This window comes from Epinephelus lanceolatus, chromosome 1, assembly GCF_041903045.1.
Source record: "Epinephelus lanceolatus isolate andai-2023 chromosome 1, ASM4190304v1, whole genome shotgun sequence".
NCBI classification, from domain to species: Eukaryota; Metazoa; Chordata; class Actinopteri; order Perciformes; family Serranidae; genus Epinephelus; species Epinephelus lanceolatus.
This window is the reverse complement of record NC_135734.1, coordinates 50,215,952-50,230,934: the sequence shown is the minus strand read 5'-3', so window position 1 is coordinate 50,230,934 and position 14,983 is coordinate 50,215,952. Positions and strand designations below refer to the sequence as shown.

Below are 14,983 nucleotides of genomic sequence, written 5' to 3'. Positions count from 1 at the left end.
AAATGGAGACTTTGAAAATGCTGCTAATCCTGTTTTAATTTGAAAGTATGGGATTGCGTTTTTGTCTGAACAAGCAAAAACAGAGACATTTGGAAATGATGACGCACACACACTTTCACTTTTTGAGTAGGTTTCATCAGTCATGATGTGTCAAGCCAAAACATCAGAGCTACGTCTGCATGCCTTTTGTGATTTTGTGTTTTCTTGTGTGGCTTCCACTGGAGATGGATAATCATTTGATGACTTTGCAACAACTCTAAATTTGTTCTCAACTACCTTGATCGTCTTATATGTTACTGCCAGTAACAGTTCTACCTCATTGTTAGTCTCAAGAGATCTCTTCTCTTATTTCTACCAGAAAGTCCTTTCTGGTAGAAATCTTTTCATTTTAACCTAAACCAGCACCTTTTTTCTAAAACTTCAGGCCTGTCTGTCTAATATAGACACACTTCTCCCAACAGACATAAAACAACAAGATAATTCAACAAAGGTATAAAATTCAGCTCAATAATAGCTGTCAAGGTTCACAGACATGTCATTTGTTTTTTGCTAGTTACCCATCATTAGCCTACACATGTTTACATTGCATAAATTAGCCTCACAGCTAGCGGACTTTCCTCCCTTCATTACTTAAAAAATGACATGTTGTTTAGACTTTTTCTAACTCACTGTTGGTTTAAGTCACTGCGTCTCCCGTCAGAACAACACAGCTGAATTTCACACTGCATGCACGATTTTTTAGCCCAACATTGTTGAAACAGAGCAGCTGATGTTGCTGTAGTGACAAGTTAGCAGAATGAGATGCCCGTTCAGGAGGGGTGTAACGGTACACAAAAATCTCGGTTCGGTACGTACCTCGGTACACAAGTCACGGTTCGTTTTTTTTCGGTACAGTAATGGAAAAAAATAGACAACTATTAAATATCTTTTACTTATTGGTAACCTTATTAAAACATACCACCACAGCAGTTAACTCTTTTTACACAATTTTTGAATGAAACAAATATATATAAAATCCTGCTTTTTCACATTGTTTGAATGAAAATAGAAATATTAAAGTGAAAAATAAAATTCTGCTGTTTTTTTAACACATTTTTTGAATGAAAAATATAAATATAAATTTCTGCTTTAACAGTTTTACTCAATTAAAATAAAAAGTATAGTGCAGCTGGTCAGCTTTAAAGCCTGCTCAGATTCAGTTTTACTAGGAACTTACTTAGCTTTCCCACTTTGTTAAAGTGCAGTAAACAAAACATGCTTATATCTAAAGTGCAGCTTAAACAATTTTACTCAACTCCAATGGCGTTGGTTATTTCTTTAGCGCAGTGGTCAGGGAAACGCTCTTTCTTTTTAAACGACGACAATATTGTAGTTTGCACCAGATTGCTTTTTCTAGTCGTGCCGGTTAACGTTCAAACTCGGGTGGTGTTGCTTTAGATGCGTTAGCATGTTAGACGTGTTTCCAAGTACATACCCGACCGCTGTTCTGCAGTGTCGGCACACTGCTTTTGTCTTGTCCACTTGTTTATTTCCATCTTCGTATTTTACCCTGAAACCAAAGTGTTCCCAAACGGAGGACTTAAGGTTTGTGGGTGGGTCTTCAGGTTCGTCAGGCTCACTTGCCATGTTGTCAAAATGCGAGAATGTGCTGCACAAAGTGAAAGCGGAGATTTACAGTCGGACTCGGTCCGTCACTCAATTATGTCCGTCGGGGAACTAGATATTTTAAATGGTTCGGCTCTCAAAAACGGAATTAAAATAAAACAAAATAAAATAAAATAATATCCTGCGCCCAATAATTCAGTACAAGGTCGTGCTGAACCGAAAGTCGCATACCGAACAGTTCGACACAAATACATGTACCGTTACGGCCCTACCATCCAGGCAGGTCATGTCATTTCATGTTTTATCTCATAAGGGCATAGTTTACATACAGCATGTGCCGGGGTTTTTTCTCCGAAATTGGAAATATTTCCACTCTGCTGATTTATGCTGGATTATACAACAGTTAGTTCCGGCCCTGCAATCTGATTGGTCGAGAGACAGTAAAACGGTGACGATATTGGAGTATAACATCACGGTTATTTCACTGTGTATGTATCACTCCGCCTCACAGCTGATTGCAATCAACAATCAAATCAAAACTGACGGTTAGTGTCAGTTAGGTCAGCAGTTGCATTGTAGGCTAATTAATTCATCCACTGTCAAACAGCCAGAAATATGGATTTATTTCCTAAAATAAGTTTTGAATTGAACTATGAATGGTTATCAGAGGAAGATGAGGGAGAGGAGAAGCTGAATCCATCTGGGCGCACATCCAGGTTTGTCAGTGTTTCATCAGCGGAGCTCAATGACTTGGAGAAAAGCAACATACTGTCAGATCAGAAGGCAGAGTCGGCTGTGCCTGTGAAGCCACAGTCCACCATGCAGTCACCAGAGACTTATTTCACCGGCTGCACAATTAATGGAAACGTGCAGATAAATGTGTATAAAGAGTAAGTGCCTGGCGCACCATGTCTGCGTTACATAGCAACGGTGACAGCGGAGTCCTGAGGGAACTATTTTTGTTGGCGGAAGACAAATAAAATGCTTAAATTATCTATTTTGTCCTCATTTTTCAACATTTCTTAATCAGCCTCGCTTATTTAACTGTTGAACTGTTGTATAAAAGCAATATCACACTCGAGCTCGTGATGTTATACTCGTAAATTGTCACGGCAGTGATTTTCTTCGGCACTCGGCCTGCGGCCTCGTGCCTATGACCGAATCACAGCCGTGACGATATCACAGTACAACATCACTCCCTCTCGTGTGATATTGCTTAAGTATATAACGTTATCCTCATCGTCTTTCTCTTTACTGCACGCTATCGTCTGCCCGCTGCTGTTTGACGGTGTCAGAAACTTTCAAAACAACAATCATCCCAAAGATGACAATATAGATTGATGTTTTCACTTTGCATCAATGATACTGGAATCCTTGGTCATTGAATTGATATATAGATCCAGATCAATGGTTCCTTACACCCCTTTCTGGTATTATAATTTAAAAAAAATACTCAGCCCTAGTTAGTACAGATGGAGATTATTTCTGAAACGGTGCTGAAATGATTGTGTGTACAGAGAACGTTTTAAAATAAAAAGATGTTAGCATGGATGCTGCTTTCTTTAGCACAGTGTATCCTGCAGGTAATGTTATTTGCCAATAAAATATTTCAAGTCTGGCGCTAAGATGTTTGGGTTGTTATCTGTCGACAGACACCTGATAGAAGCACAGAACAGGAAACTTACAGCCGTCTCTCCTCTGTAGGATTTAGTGGCATCGAGCTCAGAGACAGAGCTCGTTAGATGTTTTATCACCAACAAAGGAAAACTGATCCTTCATTAAATATCACATTATGTTGGCAGACTTAAATCAAGTTACAGGTTTTTATATCGAACCCATTAAACATATTTTAAGTTACTGCTTTATCAAAATGTCTTCTTTATTTTGTTTCAAATGATGATATTATGTTTTAGAATGAAACAGAAATCAGGGGTTTATCTCCTCACACGTTAAAGTGTGTATAAGGTTGTGAGTGTGTAACTGTTCGAGGTCGGCTGTGATCAGACGGGGAATATTTCTCTCTTCGGGATAAATGACAGTCTGGATCCCTCGGCACTGCTAACCTCTCCGCGTCCGTCATGGTGGTTAGGCAGACGTTCATGTTGTAGCAGAGCGCTGGGTACTGGGCTCGGACTGGCTGGGAGAGCCTGGCGCACACTTTGAAATATTAATGATCTACTGTGGAGAAGGGCTCAACCTCCCCCCTTGTTATCTCTCCCCACCCTCCTCTCCCCTCTCTCATCTTTCTGCCTGCTGCTCTTTCTCTCTTTCAACTCCCTTCGTTCTATTTTCTCTCTTCCTTTCTTCCCTCTTCTTCATTTACCTCTCTTGTTCCTCTCCCTTCTTCATCTTCCTCTCCCCCCTCTCAGGAGGGCTGTGAGATTGTGTTATGTCATATTAAAGAGACAGGCGCACTGCAAAGTGAAAAATACGACATAATAAGAATCATCCCAGGAAACTTGTGGATTCAGCATCGATTTTGGATCAGTGTGAATCAAATTTTCTGTGAGATTTTTGGGAGGAATGGCGCTTTCCTTGTCCTTTCATCTCTTTCTCTCTGTTTCTCTCTGACACAGTCCATAAATCTCTCTGTGTCCTCTCTCTTTTCCACAGTCTGTTTTCATCCTCTTTCAGTCGTCACCACACCCTTTATTCCCTCCTCTCTCTTGTTCTGCTTCGCTGCATCAGAGGAAAACTTCACTAAAGAGAGAACTTTAATGTAAAATGCCACATCTGTTGTTTGAATACTTACTTTATATCTCAGGCTGCTGTTGATGGGTCGGTGTGTTTTTGCCTTAATTGGTTTTCAAAGTCAAATCTACATTATTGCCATGAAAGCAGTGAGTAAGCTGTGGGCTGCTTGAGCGGCTTGTTATATTTTGGCTATCTATATTTTTATTTTTACATTTTGGCAAATATAAAACCGTTAAAAGAAGAGATGCAAGATTTTGGATTTTTTGCCGATATGTAACAACTCATTTGACGGGTAACCGTTATTGATATATCCACTTTGTTCCATCCTAATTTAAGTGATCATCATCTCTTCTGTAGTGGAATTAACATCATATTAAACATGCATATTCTTAACATGATGGCCCACCAGCAGATGGAGACGTGAAAGACTGGGTGACAGACTGGGTGGCTGGGCTCAGCCTGAGAGGCAGGGTGAGGAGGGAGCTCAGAGTAGAGGCAATACAATAAAGCCAATACTGATGATGTGCTGATATTATGGTGCATGCTATTAGCAGTTCCTGTTTGCAGTGTGTCCATGGGTGTACGAACAACTGTCGCGTGTTTACTATGATACTGAAGAAAAGTTAAGATGTGATGATCCTAAGGCGAGTTCTGCAGCTCTCTTTGTTTCTATGTTTTCATAAACTTCATTAGTGATGGACATCAGAGATACAGTCAATCTAAAAATATTTGTATCATGTCTGTGTGTTCAGATATGACTGAGTAAGGACTCTGAGAAGGAGCATATATTTTGATGCAAACAGCAGCAATGAGGCACTAAAGGTTTCAAAGTACCTCAGCACACTCTCTGAGCTGTGTCACTGCTACAGCTGCTGACTGTGTTGCTGAGCATCTACAACTCAGCAGTTAGTAAGTTAGCCACTTGTCAGCATCTGTGACACTATCTTAAGTGGTTAAACTGAACCCTGAGATAAAGTAAGCATTGTAATGGATTCTAACTGTATTAACAAACTTCTCCTCCTTGTCTTTTTACCTCTTCCCTCTCTCTCAGACGTGGCTGGAGAACTATGGCTACCTGCTGCCTCACGACGTCCGCACGTCAGACCTACGAGAGGAGAACGCCATGCAGTCTGCCGTGGCTGCCATGCAGCGCTTCTACGGCATCCCTGTGACGGGAATACTGGACAAGACGACTATAGAGTGAGTCACTCATGTGTTTGTGTTTGCACAATAAAAAAGAGAGCACTAAAGATAAGCCATTAATCCAGTGTTACTCAAGTTACGGCTCCCCACCTGAATCTGTCCCAAATCTGCTACATTGTGTCCTATATACCAGGGGAGGAAATCACAAGTTTCATCCCAATGAGATATTATATTGATTATTTGGACAACAATACGATATTTGCCGATATCAAAAGTCTGCCACGATACAGTTTCATGGGCCTATGATCGATATAAGACAGTGGGCCTCATGCAGGCAGCGATATAAGATCTGTTCATATCCACAGTTTGTTCTTATTTTGTAAGTACCCACTGGTTTCTTGGAGTCACCAGTGTTTTCTTCTTTTTGCTTTTATTTTAGGCTGCTGTCAGCCCTAGAGTCGTCTCCTTTGGTCTGAATCAGGGACTCATGTTGTTCCAAAGTTGTATAATTGCCTAGAGTTGGTTCGTGTTCTCACGGCAGCATTTACAAGAGGACCAGATCAAATGCCTTGTGTGAGAAAAATCCAGGAAGTAAAGCAAACGTTATAGAAGAGTACACTTGCAAGATAAATGTGACACTTTCTAATGTCACAATGGAGGGACAACTACGCAGGTTGATTTTAGCGCTGCTCATCATGGACTATATTACTGTCATTGTTCATTTTAGTCAAAGCATACAGTTTGAAAACGAGGCGCGGCTCCAACTAGAAAACAATGTTTTGATGCATTGGATGTGCTGAATGTGCATATTAAGGCAGTACAGGAGGAGGTGCACATTAATAATCCTCCAGGACTGTAACATACTCATGTTTAACCCAAACAATGTGTCATGTGACTGCAGTTGCTTCACATCCAGGTCGGAACACCTTCTCACCACAAACCAACCGCACCAGAGTTCCTTTGGAACCGGACTGAGACCACCTCTTCAAGAAGGTCTCGGTCTGGTTGTTTTGGTGTGTTCACACCTGAGGGTGACTGCTGTGTTTGAACCACACTGTGGGGGCAAATGAACTTTAGTTTGATTGAACCGAACCAAACAGGACAGGTGCGAAAGCACCCTCAGAGTCTTTGCACATGACATGACACCTGTCCTTATAAAGTGTTTATTGCTTATGCCAATAAATTACTTATGATCAAGTGGGATTCATCAGTCAGCAAAGCTAAGAGCAGATTTGGATGGTGAAGAACGGTCCGTGCATCTGGAGTTGACTTGTCTTGTATTTTCTCTTAACAGAATGAAATATAAGAACAACCTAAGTGAATGTTGCTATTTCCACATCCAGCAGACAAAGTTTTATTTCTGGCCACCTCACAAGTGTAGGTCTAATATTCCTTCTCCTTTGAGCTCCGTTTGAGTTCCAGCTCCTGAAGGTGAAAGCTCCACTGTGTTCACCAGCTAGTCGCTAACTGTCTACTGGTGCTGAGCAGGTAGTGTACAGTATGTTAGACTGAACCAAAACAGTAAAGACTCCATTAAGCTGTGCAGAGCTGAGAGCAGCTGCAGAGTCAGGTGACACCTCAGGTGTGTTTGTCACTGCATGCCACCATGTTCACGTCACACCCAGTGATTGGATCCAGTCAGAACTATTGATCATTGCTGCTTTAAATGTGATCCCCCTTATTCAATCTCCCAGCTGGGTTGTACAAACAAATCTGGTTTGTGTGGGCGATTCAACATTATTTCATGGTTGTTATGAAACCTTTTCAGACTGCAGTTACGATTAAAGGCCATACAGATGAATTATAACTGATTATAAATGGATTCTAATTGGCCTGACATTTTTAGCCTCAGTGTGCAGCAGCTTCCTGCTTGAGCTCGGTGAACTCCAATTTGTGTTGCCGATTGGCCAACAGGGATTTTTAATTTAACTCTTTTTAAGTTTTTAATTTAGAACTGCTGTCACCGTCAGCCATCGTCTTTGCAGTTGTTGTCATGGTAACTGACAACTGCTGTAGGAAAACTGGTTGTCTTCTTACACTTTATACAGGGTGTGGGTAAATGACTGAAACAGAGTGACAGAATGTTCCAGAGGAGGGCCAAGTCATTGTATTGCAAGTCACAAATAAGTCACAAGTCTATGCACTTAAGTCCCAAGTCAAGCCTGACAAAACCCAAGTCCTAAACAAGTCATATTGCGCTCTTCACCAAATGTTACTATTGACTATACTATACTATTAGCATCACTTGACGTGCTGACACTGCTAACAGTACAAACATAGCTAACAGTGATGCTAAAGAGAGTTTGCAGCTAAAAAATGAGCCCCATACTCACCGGAGCGACCTGGGTGGAGGGTGGAGGGTTGACACAGTATTTCCACAGCAACACCATTGGGTCAGGATGGCATTACTTGTGGTAATTGCTGGATGAGCAGCGCCGCTAGCAAGCCCCCACCAGACCCAGTTGGTGCAGAGTGCAGTAAACTGAGGAGTAGCAAAATTAACCTACTGACCGACATGCGTAACTGGTCAAAAATATTCCAACGTTAACCAATCACTGGTCAATCAATTTCCGGTTAACCGTTGACATCCCTGCATGCAGCAGGAAATTGAGCTTTTTTGGCTAAGGAATAGGAATGAACAGGGTCTCGTGTAGGGGTGCGCCATATCATCTCGTTCATGATAATACAGGGTTTCTGCAGGTATCAGCAAATCTAATTTAATGCTTTTTAATGCCACTTCAAACAAATTTAATGCCCATGTCCAACCGCAGATACAGTTTTTTATTTATTATATATATATATATATATATATATATATATATATATATATATATATGTATAGACAAAATTGTAAGCATTTGACAATGCTAATCTTGAATATTTGAGAAAATCTAAATTTACATTAACTGTCACTCTATAGTGAATTACAAAATGGCTCACAAGACGGTTCACAGTCTCACAATTTATTTGCACATCTCAAAAATAACAAAACCAGCCTGAAGAATGATGTGAAAAACTAACTCTAACCTGAAAAGGCTGGAGGCGGTCACTGTAGCGGCAGGTGTGGTGGTGGTAGCAGCAGCAGCTGCAGTTGTGGTGGCGACAGCAGAAGTGGCGTTGCTGGTCACAGCAAAGAAATTCGGCACAGTTAACTGCTGCCTGCCTTTAATCGCCGACTTGTGACTGTCTGACAGCATGTGTGATTTCACCACATTGACGCCCATTGTGCAAAGTTTGAAGATCTTTTTGCACGCGCTGCAAAATGCCTCTCCGGGTTTACCGTCGACGGGCTTTAACCAGGTTCTGAATAGTTCCTCATCCAACCACTTCTGCTGAAACTTGCATTTTCCCATTTTTCTGACATTTGCTAATATTTCCTCCGCTCTTTCGCCACAGCATGAGCACGCTCACAGCACGCTGCATTCCAGGCATCCGGTGTTGTGACTTCATGCACCGGGCCACCGGCCGTAAACAATAGCCAATTAAAGGGCTCTGCTGTCAATCATCACATTATACTTACGATCAAAATTATTAAATGTTTATATAATCAAAATAAATTGTGAATAACAATGTTTTTTTCCATCAAGTGTATTTAATTTTTTAATGCCTCTGGACATTGAATTTAATGCTTTTTAATGCCATTTAATGCCTTAATTTTCGCAAAATCTATTTAATGACTTTTAATGCTTTTTAATGACCCGCGGAAATCCTGTAATACTGGTATAATTTTTAATATCATGTGATATAATCATACCGTGATATTCGTAATATTTTGACTTGTTCACATACTGATGTCATACTGTTACCCACGGCAACAAAAAGCATGGCTGAAAGCGAAATTATTAGCGACTGCAGTGGTTCCAAAAGAGAGAGCAGCTTCAGTAGTGTGGAATAAACTGTGACATCCTGAATGTTTTATGAACAGCCCCGGACTTCTCAGACACAGTGTCTCTCCGTCTCCTCCCTCGCCGTGCGTACATGGGAGTCGGTGTCGTGAAGTGATTTTATCATAAACTTTTGGTTATATAAACTATGTAAACAAGCATAACAGCTTGTCACAGGTTACAGCCTGATGATTAGAGGAGAAATCGCAGATCATAAAAAAAGGAAGAAATCAGCTGATATTTGGGAGCTGTTTAAATGTGTAATTAGTGGTAGATTTTATTTAGTTGAACTATTAATATTGTCACAGAGTCTGAATCTCACTCTGGGTTACTGTTGTTGTTCACAAACTAAAGAAATGAGAGTTTTTACTTAATATTTTAAGCAATTTATAAAACTAGATCACTTATTTTGTTACAATTCTATGTTGTTAAAATAGTAATAAACTTTTTTTTTTACTAATTTGTCATATTGTCAAGAATATCATTATCGCAAAAATACTTGAAATGTCGTGATATTATTTTAGGGCCATATCGCTCACCCCTGGTCCCATCTTCAAGACTGTATCCAGGTCTCTTTAAACATCCATCATCCTCAGCTGGTGAGGATGATGGCATTTTGTTTGGGACCTGTTGGCTTTACCTTCAGTCTTTTAGCATGATATCATGTATGTAGCCATCATGTACAGCGGATCAAATCTGCCAGCAAAAGTTATTTCACCTGACATAATCTACAATCACTGGTCAGAACCAAGGAGCTGCTTTTGTCTGATAACGGGAATCTTGTCGGTGCAGCGTTTATTAAGAGGCGCACAGCTTAGCGAACAGCAAATTTTGCATGTTGCCATCTTCAAAGGATTACGGCTATCATGTCCACAGTTCAAAATTTGTCCAGCAAATGTTCATAAACAGAATAACAGATATAGTTGGTATTAGTTCCCGGTAATGCAGCGTCCTGTGACGTAAATAGTGAAACACTTGTCATGTTGTGTTCAGGTGGATGAAGAGACCTCGCTGTGGCGTCCCAGATCGTTCTCACATCTTCTACCGGCCGAGGAATAAACGCTACGCCCTGACGGGACAAAGATGGAGAGATAAAAAGATCTCCTACAGGTATCTATCCATCTATTTATCTGTCTGTTCTGTCCTCTGTTCATGTCAGTGTTACTATTTATTTCCATTTTCTGTTATTTCTTCCTCTGTCTTTGTCTTTCTTGCTAACTTCCCTTTCTGTCTATTCATTTTCTTCTTCTTCTTTTCTCTTCCTGTCCTCCTCCATTCCCTCCCTTATTGTTTGTCTCCGTCTCACTCTCTCTCTCTCTCTCCCAGTCTGAGCTTGGCTAGGCCTAATGTAAATTAGCTCCATCCCACGGGACCCTGAATGCATCTCGCATCCCTGCATTACATCCACCCACTCGTCTCTCCGTCTTTCTCTTCATCCCTCCTCTCTTTCCACCTTATTCTGTTGTCTTTCACTGTCTACATATAGTATAACCCTCCGCTGTGTGATGTGACGATGCAGCCGGCAGCTCAGCCATGTAATATAGGTCTAATGCAGATTAGAGCCGTCCCACGAGATACTGAACACATCCCAGTTTCCATTGTTGCTTCTGCCCACTTTATCCCCTCTTTCTCTCGCTCCATCTCTTGCTCTTGCCGTATCTTTTCTCCCACTCCTGCTCTCAAATTCTCAAATTCAAAATAAGCCTCAGTGTCATGAATCTAGTAGAAACAATGCTCCACGTATTTGGGTAGTTCCTCAGAGAAAATATCTAAAACTCAAAGTCCCCCTCCACTTTAAAGATATGTTTTTCCTCTGTTCATGGGACCTAAAATGTCTGACTCTGACTATACTGACTCATATTTGTGCAAAGTGTGTCACTAGAGAGGTGTTTTCACGTTCCTCTAATGAAAGGGGCGACGTCTGTCAATGCCCCTAAATTCTGAGATTGAAATGTATGCAGGGCAGCTAGATCAGTACCACGAAAGCCAGTTGCTGTTTAATCTATAGCCCTGTTTTCACCAAACACTCGGTATGGTACCTTTGAAACCAAAAGTAAGTTTTGCCTCATTCGTAGAAGTTAATATGGTGAATGCATCATTGCATAGCATACTGTAGTCTTTGCTGTCGGCTTCATGAAGCTACATTGCCTGACGCCTAGAAGCCATCTGTTTCTGCAAACCATGGACACGTGACATTTGTATTTGGCAACATTTTCTCATAGAGCAGTTCGTATCGTATCCTAGAAAAATGCAAACACAACAGTTTGTATCATACCCGACAAATGATGTAACGTCCCTAACGTACGGTTCCGTAATTAACATAAAGTTACTGAGGTTTGGTTTAGGAAGAGAAACGTGGTGAGGACGCACCTTAAAATGACTCACAGTTCACTGTTCACACAATTCCGAACACGCATCCTCAGAGGAAAGTCCCCATCCACCACCCCAACCTGCCTCCTTACAAGACTGCTCCTGACTGCTTCCATGTTTACTCCTGTCAGTGCATTGGTCACATGAAAGGGGCGGGACTTAGGATCAGTCAGTTACACTCATGACCAAATATTTCTTCATGAACTTAATGAGCTTGGGCCTTCTCTCCTTCACAAGCTTAATAACCTGCAACTTAAGGTGTATCCATTGTCTCTCGTTCTAAATTTCCAGGTACTCTCGAGGGTTAAAAAAAAATGCAAAAGCTCATTTGAAGTGCAGCAAATACAATAATTAATTAAGCTGGGCGTTGCAGCCTCTTCTCTCTTTCTCTCACTCGTCCTTTAAATCCTTCTGTCCTCCTTTTCTCCACACATCCCTTCTTACAGCTTTATAGGTCTAATGTAAATTACGCCACTCCCATGAGACACTGAAGGCATCCCAGCCCTCCTGCATTACAGCTACCCACTCTACAGAGTTACATTAAAGCCACAGTGTGAGATCACAGTCCTCTCTGGTTTCTCCTTACTGTATTTGAGTCTCCTCAGCCCCCCGTGTCTTGTTTCACCTGCTATCCGCTGTCACATTCCTGCAGTACTGCTCCGTATTGTCTTCAGCCCCGCTGCCACTGTTCAAGCTGCATTACTCCAATCGTTTTTAACTTAACTGTTCTTCTTCTAAGGCGCCAAACTATCTCTAGAGCTCTCTCCGATGAATTGCACTCGTGTGACTCATTTTCATTGGCTGATGATTTTCGGAGGAGACGTAATGCTGCCTGGATTACATTATTTATGATACAGATTTATGTTTGCTGGCAATGTTTTGTTCTGATGCATGAAGTCGGATGATGCTCTTATCCATGTTTTACTTACTCCCATGATACTTTGCACTAATTGTGGGCATGGCTTCCTGTTATCCCTTTCACTGAACCAGCCAGTCTGTGAGAGTTAATGCTTCATGTGGCTTTCTGTTGCTGAGAGATTTTGGGGAAATTGCGATGCGGGAACACACCCTGTCACCAGCCTTTAAAGTGGAGATGAAACACTGAACAATGTCACTGTGGTTCGTTTGATGTTTACTGTGCGCAACATATGACACTGCAATCAAACTCGTATGTTTTAGCTGATTATGATATGTAAACAACTGTTGTGTGTAGTTTACTCCTACAACCTCGTCATAAAGTCGTTACAAAGCTAAGGGCCTTGCGGTGTGATTGATGTGGACCATTTAAAGATACAACCACCACAGCAGGTTCAATAAATGCTTCTGTCAGACGGGCATTCAACCAACCAACAGATATAACTCACCTGTTATGCCTCATCATAATCCACAGATCAATAATATTCCAACAATAACAGTCCTCATACACTCCCAAAGGTCCAGACGATCTAAATCCAGCAAAATATTGAATCCAGTCACGTTCTTAAATCCATAGATGTCCACAATCTGTCATTGCATCATTTCAGAGCTTTATATTTTTCCTCCTACTGTCCTAATGACTCCAATTTGCATGTCAACATGCCGACAGGTTGATACAAAAATGGCGGCTGCACTCTGACCTTTTGATTGACACTTCACTTGAGCCAATAGGAGCTTCCATGTCCTCTCCACAGCCCACAATAGCCAACAAAAGCCTGTGTTGAAAGGAAGGGCCTGTCAACAGCAAGCAATGTGACTTATGGGTCTTGTAGTCAGTCAGTACATTTACATGCACAGTTAAGCTACAGTTACAGCTCAACTAGACTAGACTTTAACATCACAGACCAAACAAGTTAGCTAGCAAAAAGTCACGGCTCTGGATGTAGATTTCTCCATGTTGTTACCGGCTTCTTCTTCTCTTACACATTTAATGCTATTGGACTTCTGGGTCAAAGCCCGGGGCGGAAACTGTGGAGCATGCTCAGAGCGCCTCCGCCAGTTTGGGTCTGATTGACTGTATACATGCAGGAGTCACATTATCTGGGTGTGTTAGTCCCACTTAAAAAGAAAATCAACTTGGTGTGATTTCAGTCAGACAAATATGTTTACATGTATTTTAAAAGTCTGGTTTAAGTTGGACTAACACAATAAATGTTATGTAAACGCGCTGTATTACACTCCTGAGCTCAAGAGGATAATAGACCGTTATTATCATTATTATTACTGTAAATGATGGCTCTTCTGTTCACTTCTGTCTTAAGGAAACTCAGTCCATCTTATCAATTTAGATTTTTCTAGAAGTGTTTCCATATACAGTAAATATATATATATATATATATATATATATATATATATATATATATAATCCTGACTGTAAAGGAGAGAAACTTAAAATTGTTACCTTTTAAATGTACATGTACCAAAAAAAGCAGCTTTCGATGTACTTTGGGTCCGCCTCGGATAGGTGTATTAGGAACTAAACCTATAGGACCTTCTGGAAATATTCTTGCTGCAAAATCCACTTCTTTATTGTCTGTCGGCTTCACATGTTGCAAACCCAAAAATGGCTAAATACACCATTTCCAGAGAGTAACAGAACCATAAAGATGTCTTGTTTCACTCTTGAATGCCACACAATGAGAGATAAAAATAAATCTTCCCTTTGAGCAGATTTTGAAGAAACCAGTGATATTTGAGGATATTGATGAGTTCAGTCAGGATGATTTTCCTCTCTGCTCTGAACAGTAATTCTGCAGCAGCTGGAGCAATGTGTTGACACTGACAGCAATGCAGAGAGACACACTGAAAGGAATTTTAGGGCTGCTGGCAACTGTAAATTATCACCCGCTGCTCAACGCTGTAGCTGCAGGATTATGCAACTGTGTATCTCTAAATGAAAAATTTCCATTGATGCCTCAGGACAGGGAGGTGAATTTTAAAAAACAGTGGAGAAAGGGAGAGAGAGGAAAATAAGAGAGGAGGAATGAAGAAGCGAGAAGACAGAAACGGAGCAAGAAAAGATGCTTCACTTTGATGTTGATGCTTCGGCTACATTGTCCTTAACTTTCCTGCCAACAAAGCACATTTGATTTCAAGCGAGTTGAAAGAGGATGAGAGGCAGAAACAGAAGGAGAGAACATCTGCATCCTTAGCTGCTCTGACTGTAGATACTCTGTGGATGATGTGTGTGTGTGTGTGTGTATTTTGAGCTGATGTAAATGTAAGAATGTCAAAGAATCACAGATTTCTTTCATCTATTTTTAGCCGTGTTTTGGCGGCACGTCTGTCGGGATGGAAATGACTGTCTGTCG

At 41.0% G+C, this 14,983-nt stretch overlaps 1 protein-coding gene across 1 annotated transcript in view; it reads left to right on the top strand.

Annotated features, from left to right (window-relative positions):
- The window catches only part of mmp24 (matrix metallopeptidase 24), a 109,645-nt gene that overhangs the window by 44,142 nt on the left and 50,520 nt on the right, over window positions 1–14,983 (top strand). The window contains exons 2-3 of the mRNA XM_033625871.2: window positions 5,351–5,499; window positions 10,320–10,436. Coding sequence (XP_033481762.2) covers window positions 5,351–5,499; window positions 10,320–10,436 — 266 coding nt within the window. The remainder of the gene's footprint in view (window positions 1–5,350; window positions 5,500–10,319; window positions 10,437–14,983) is intronic.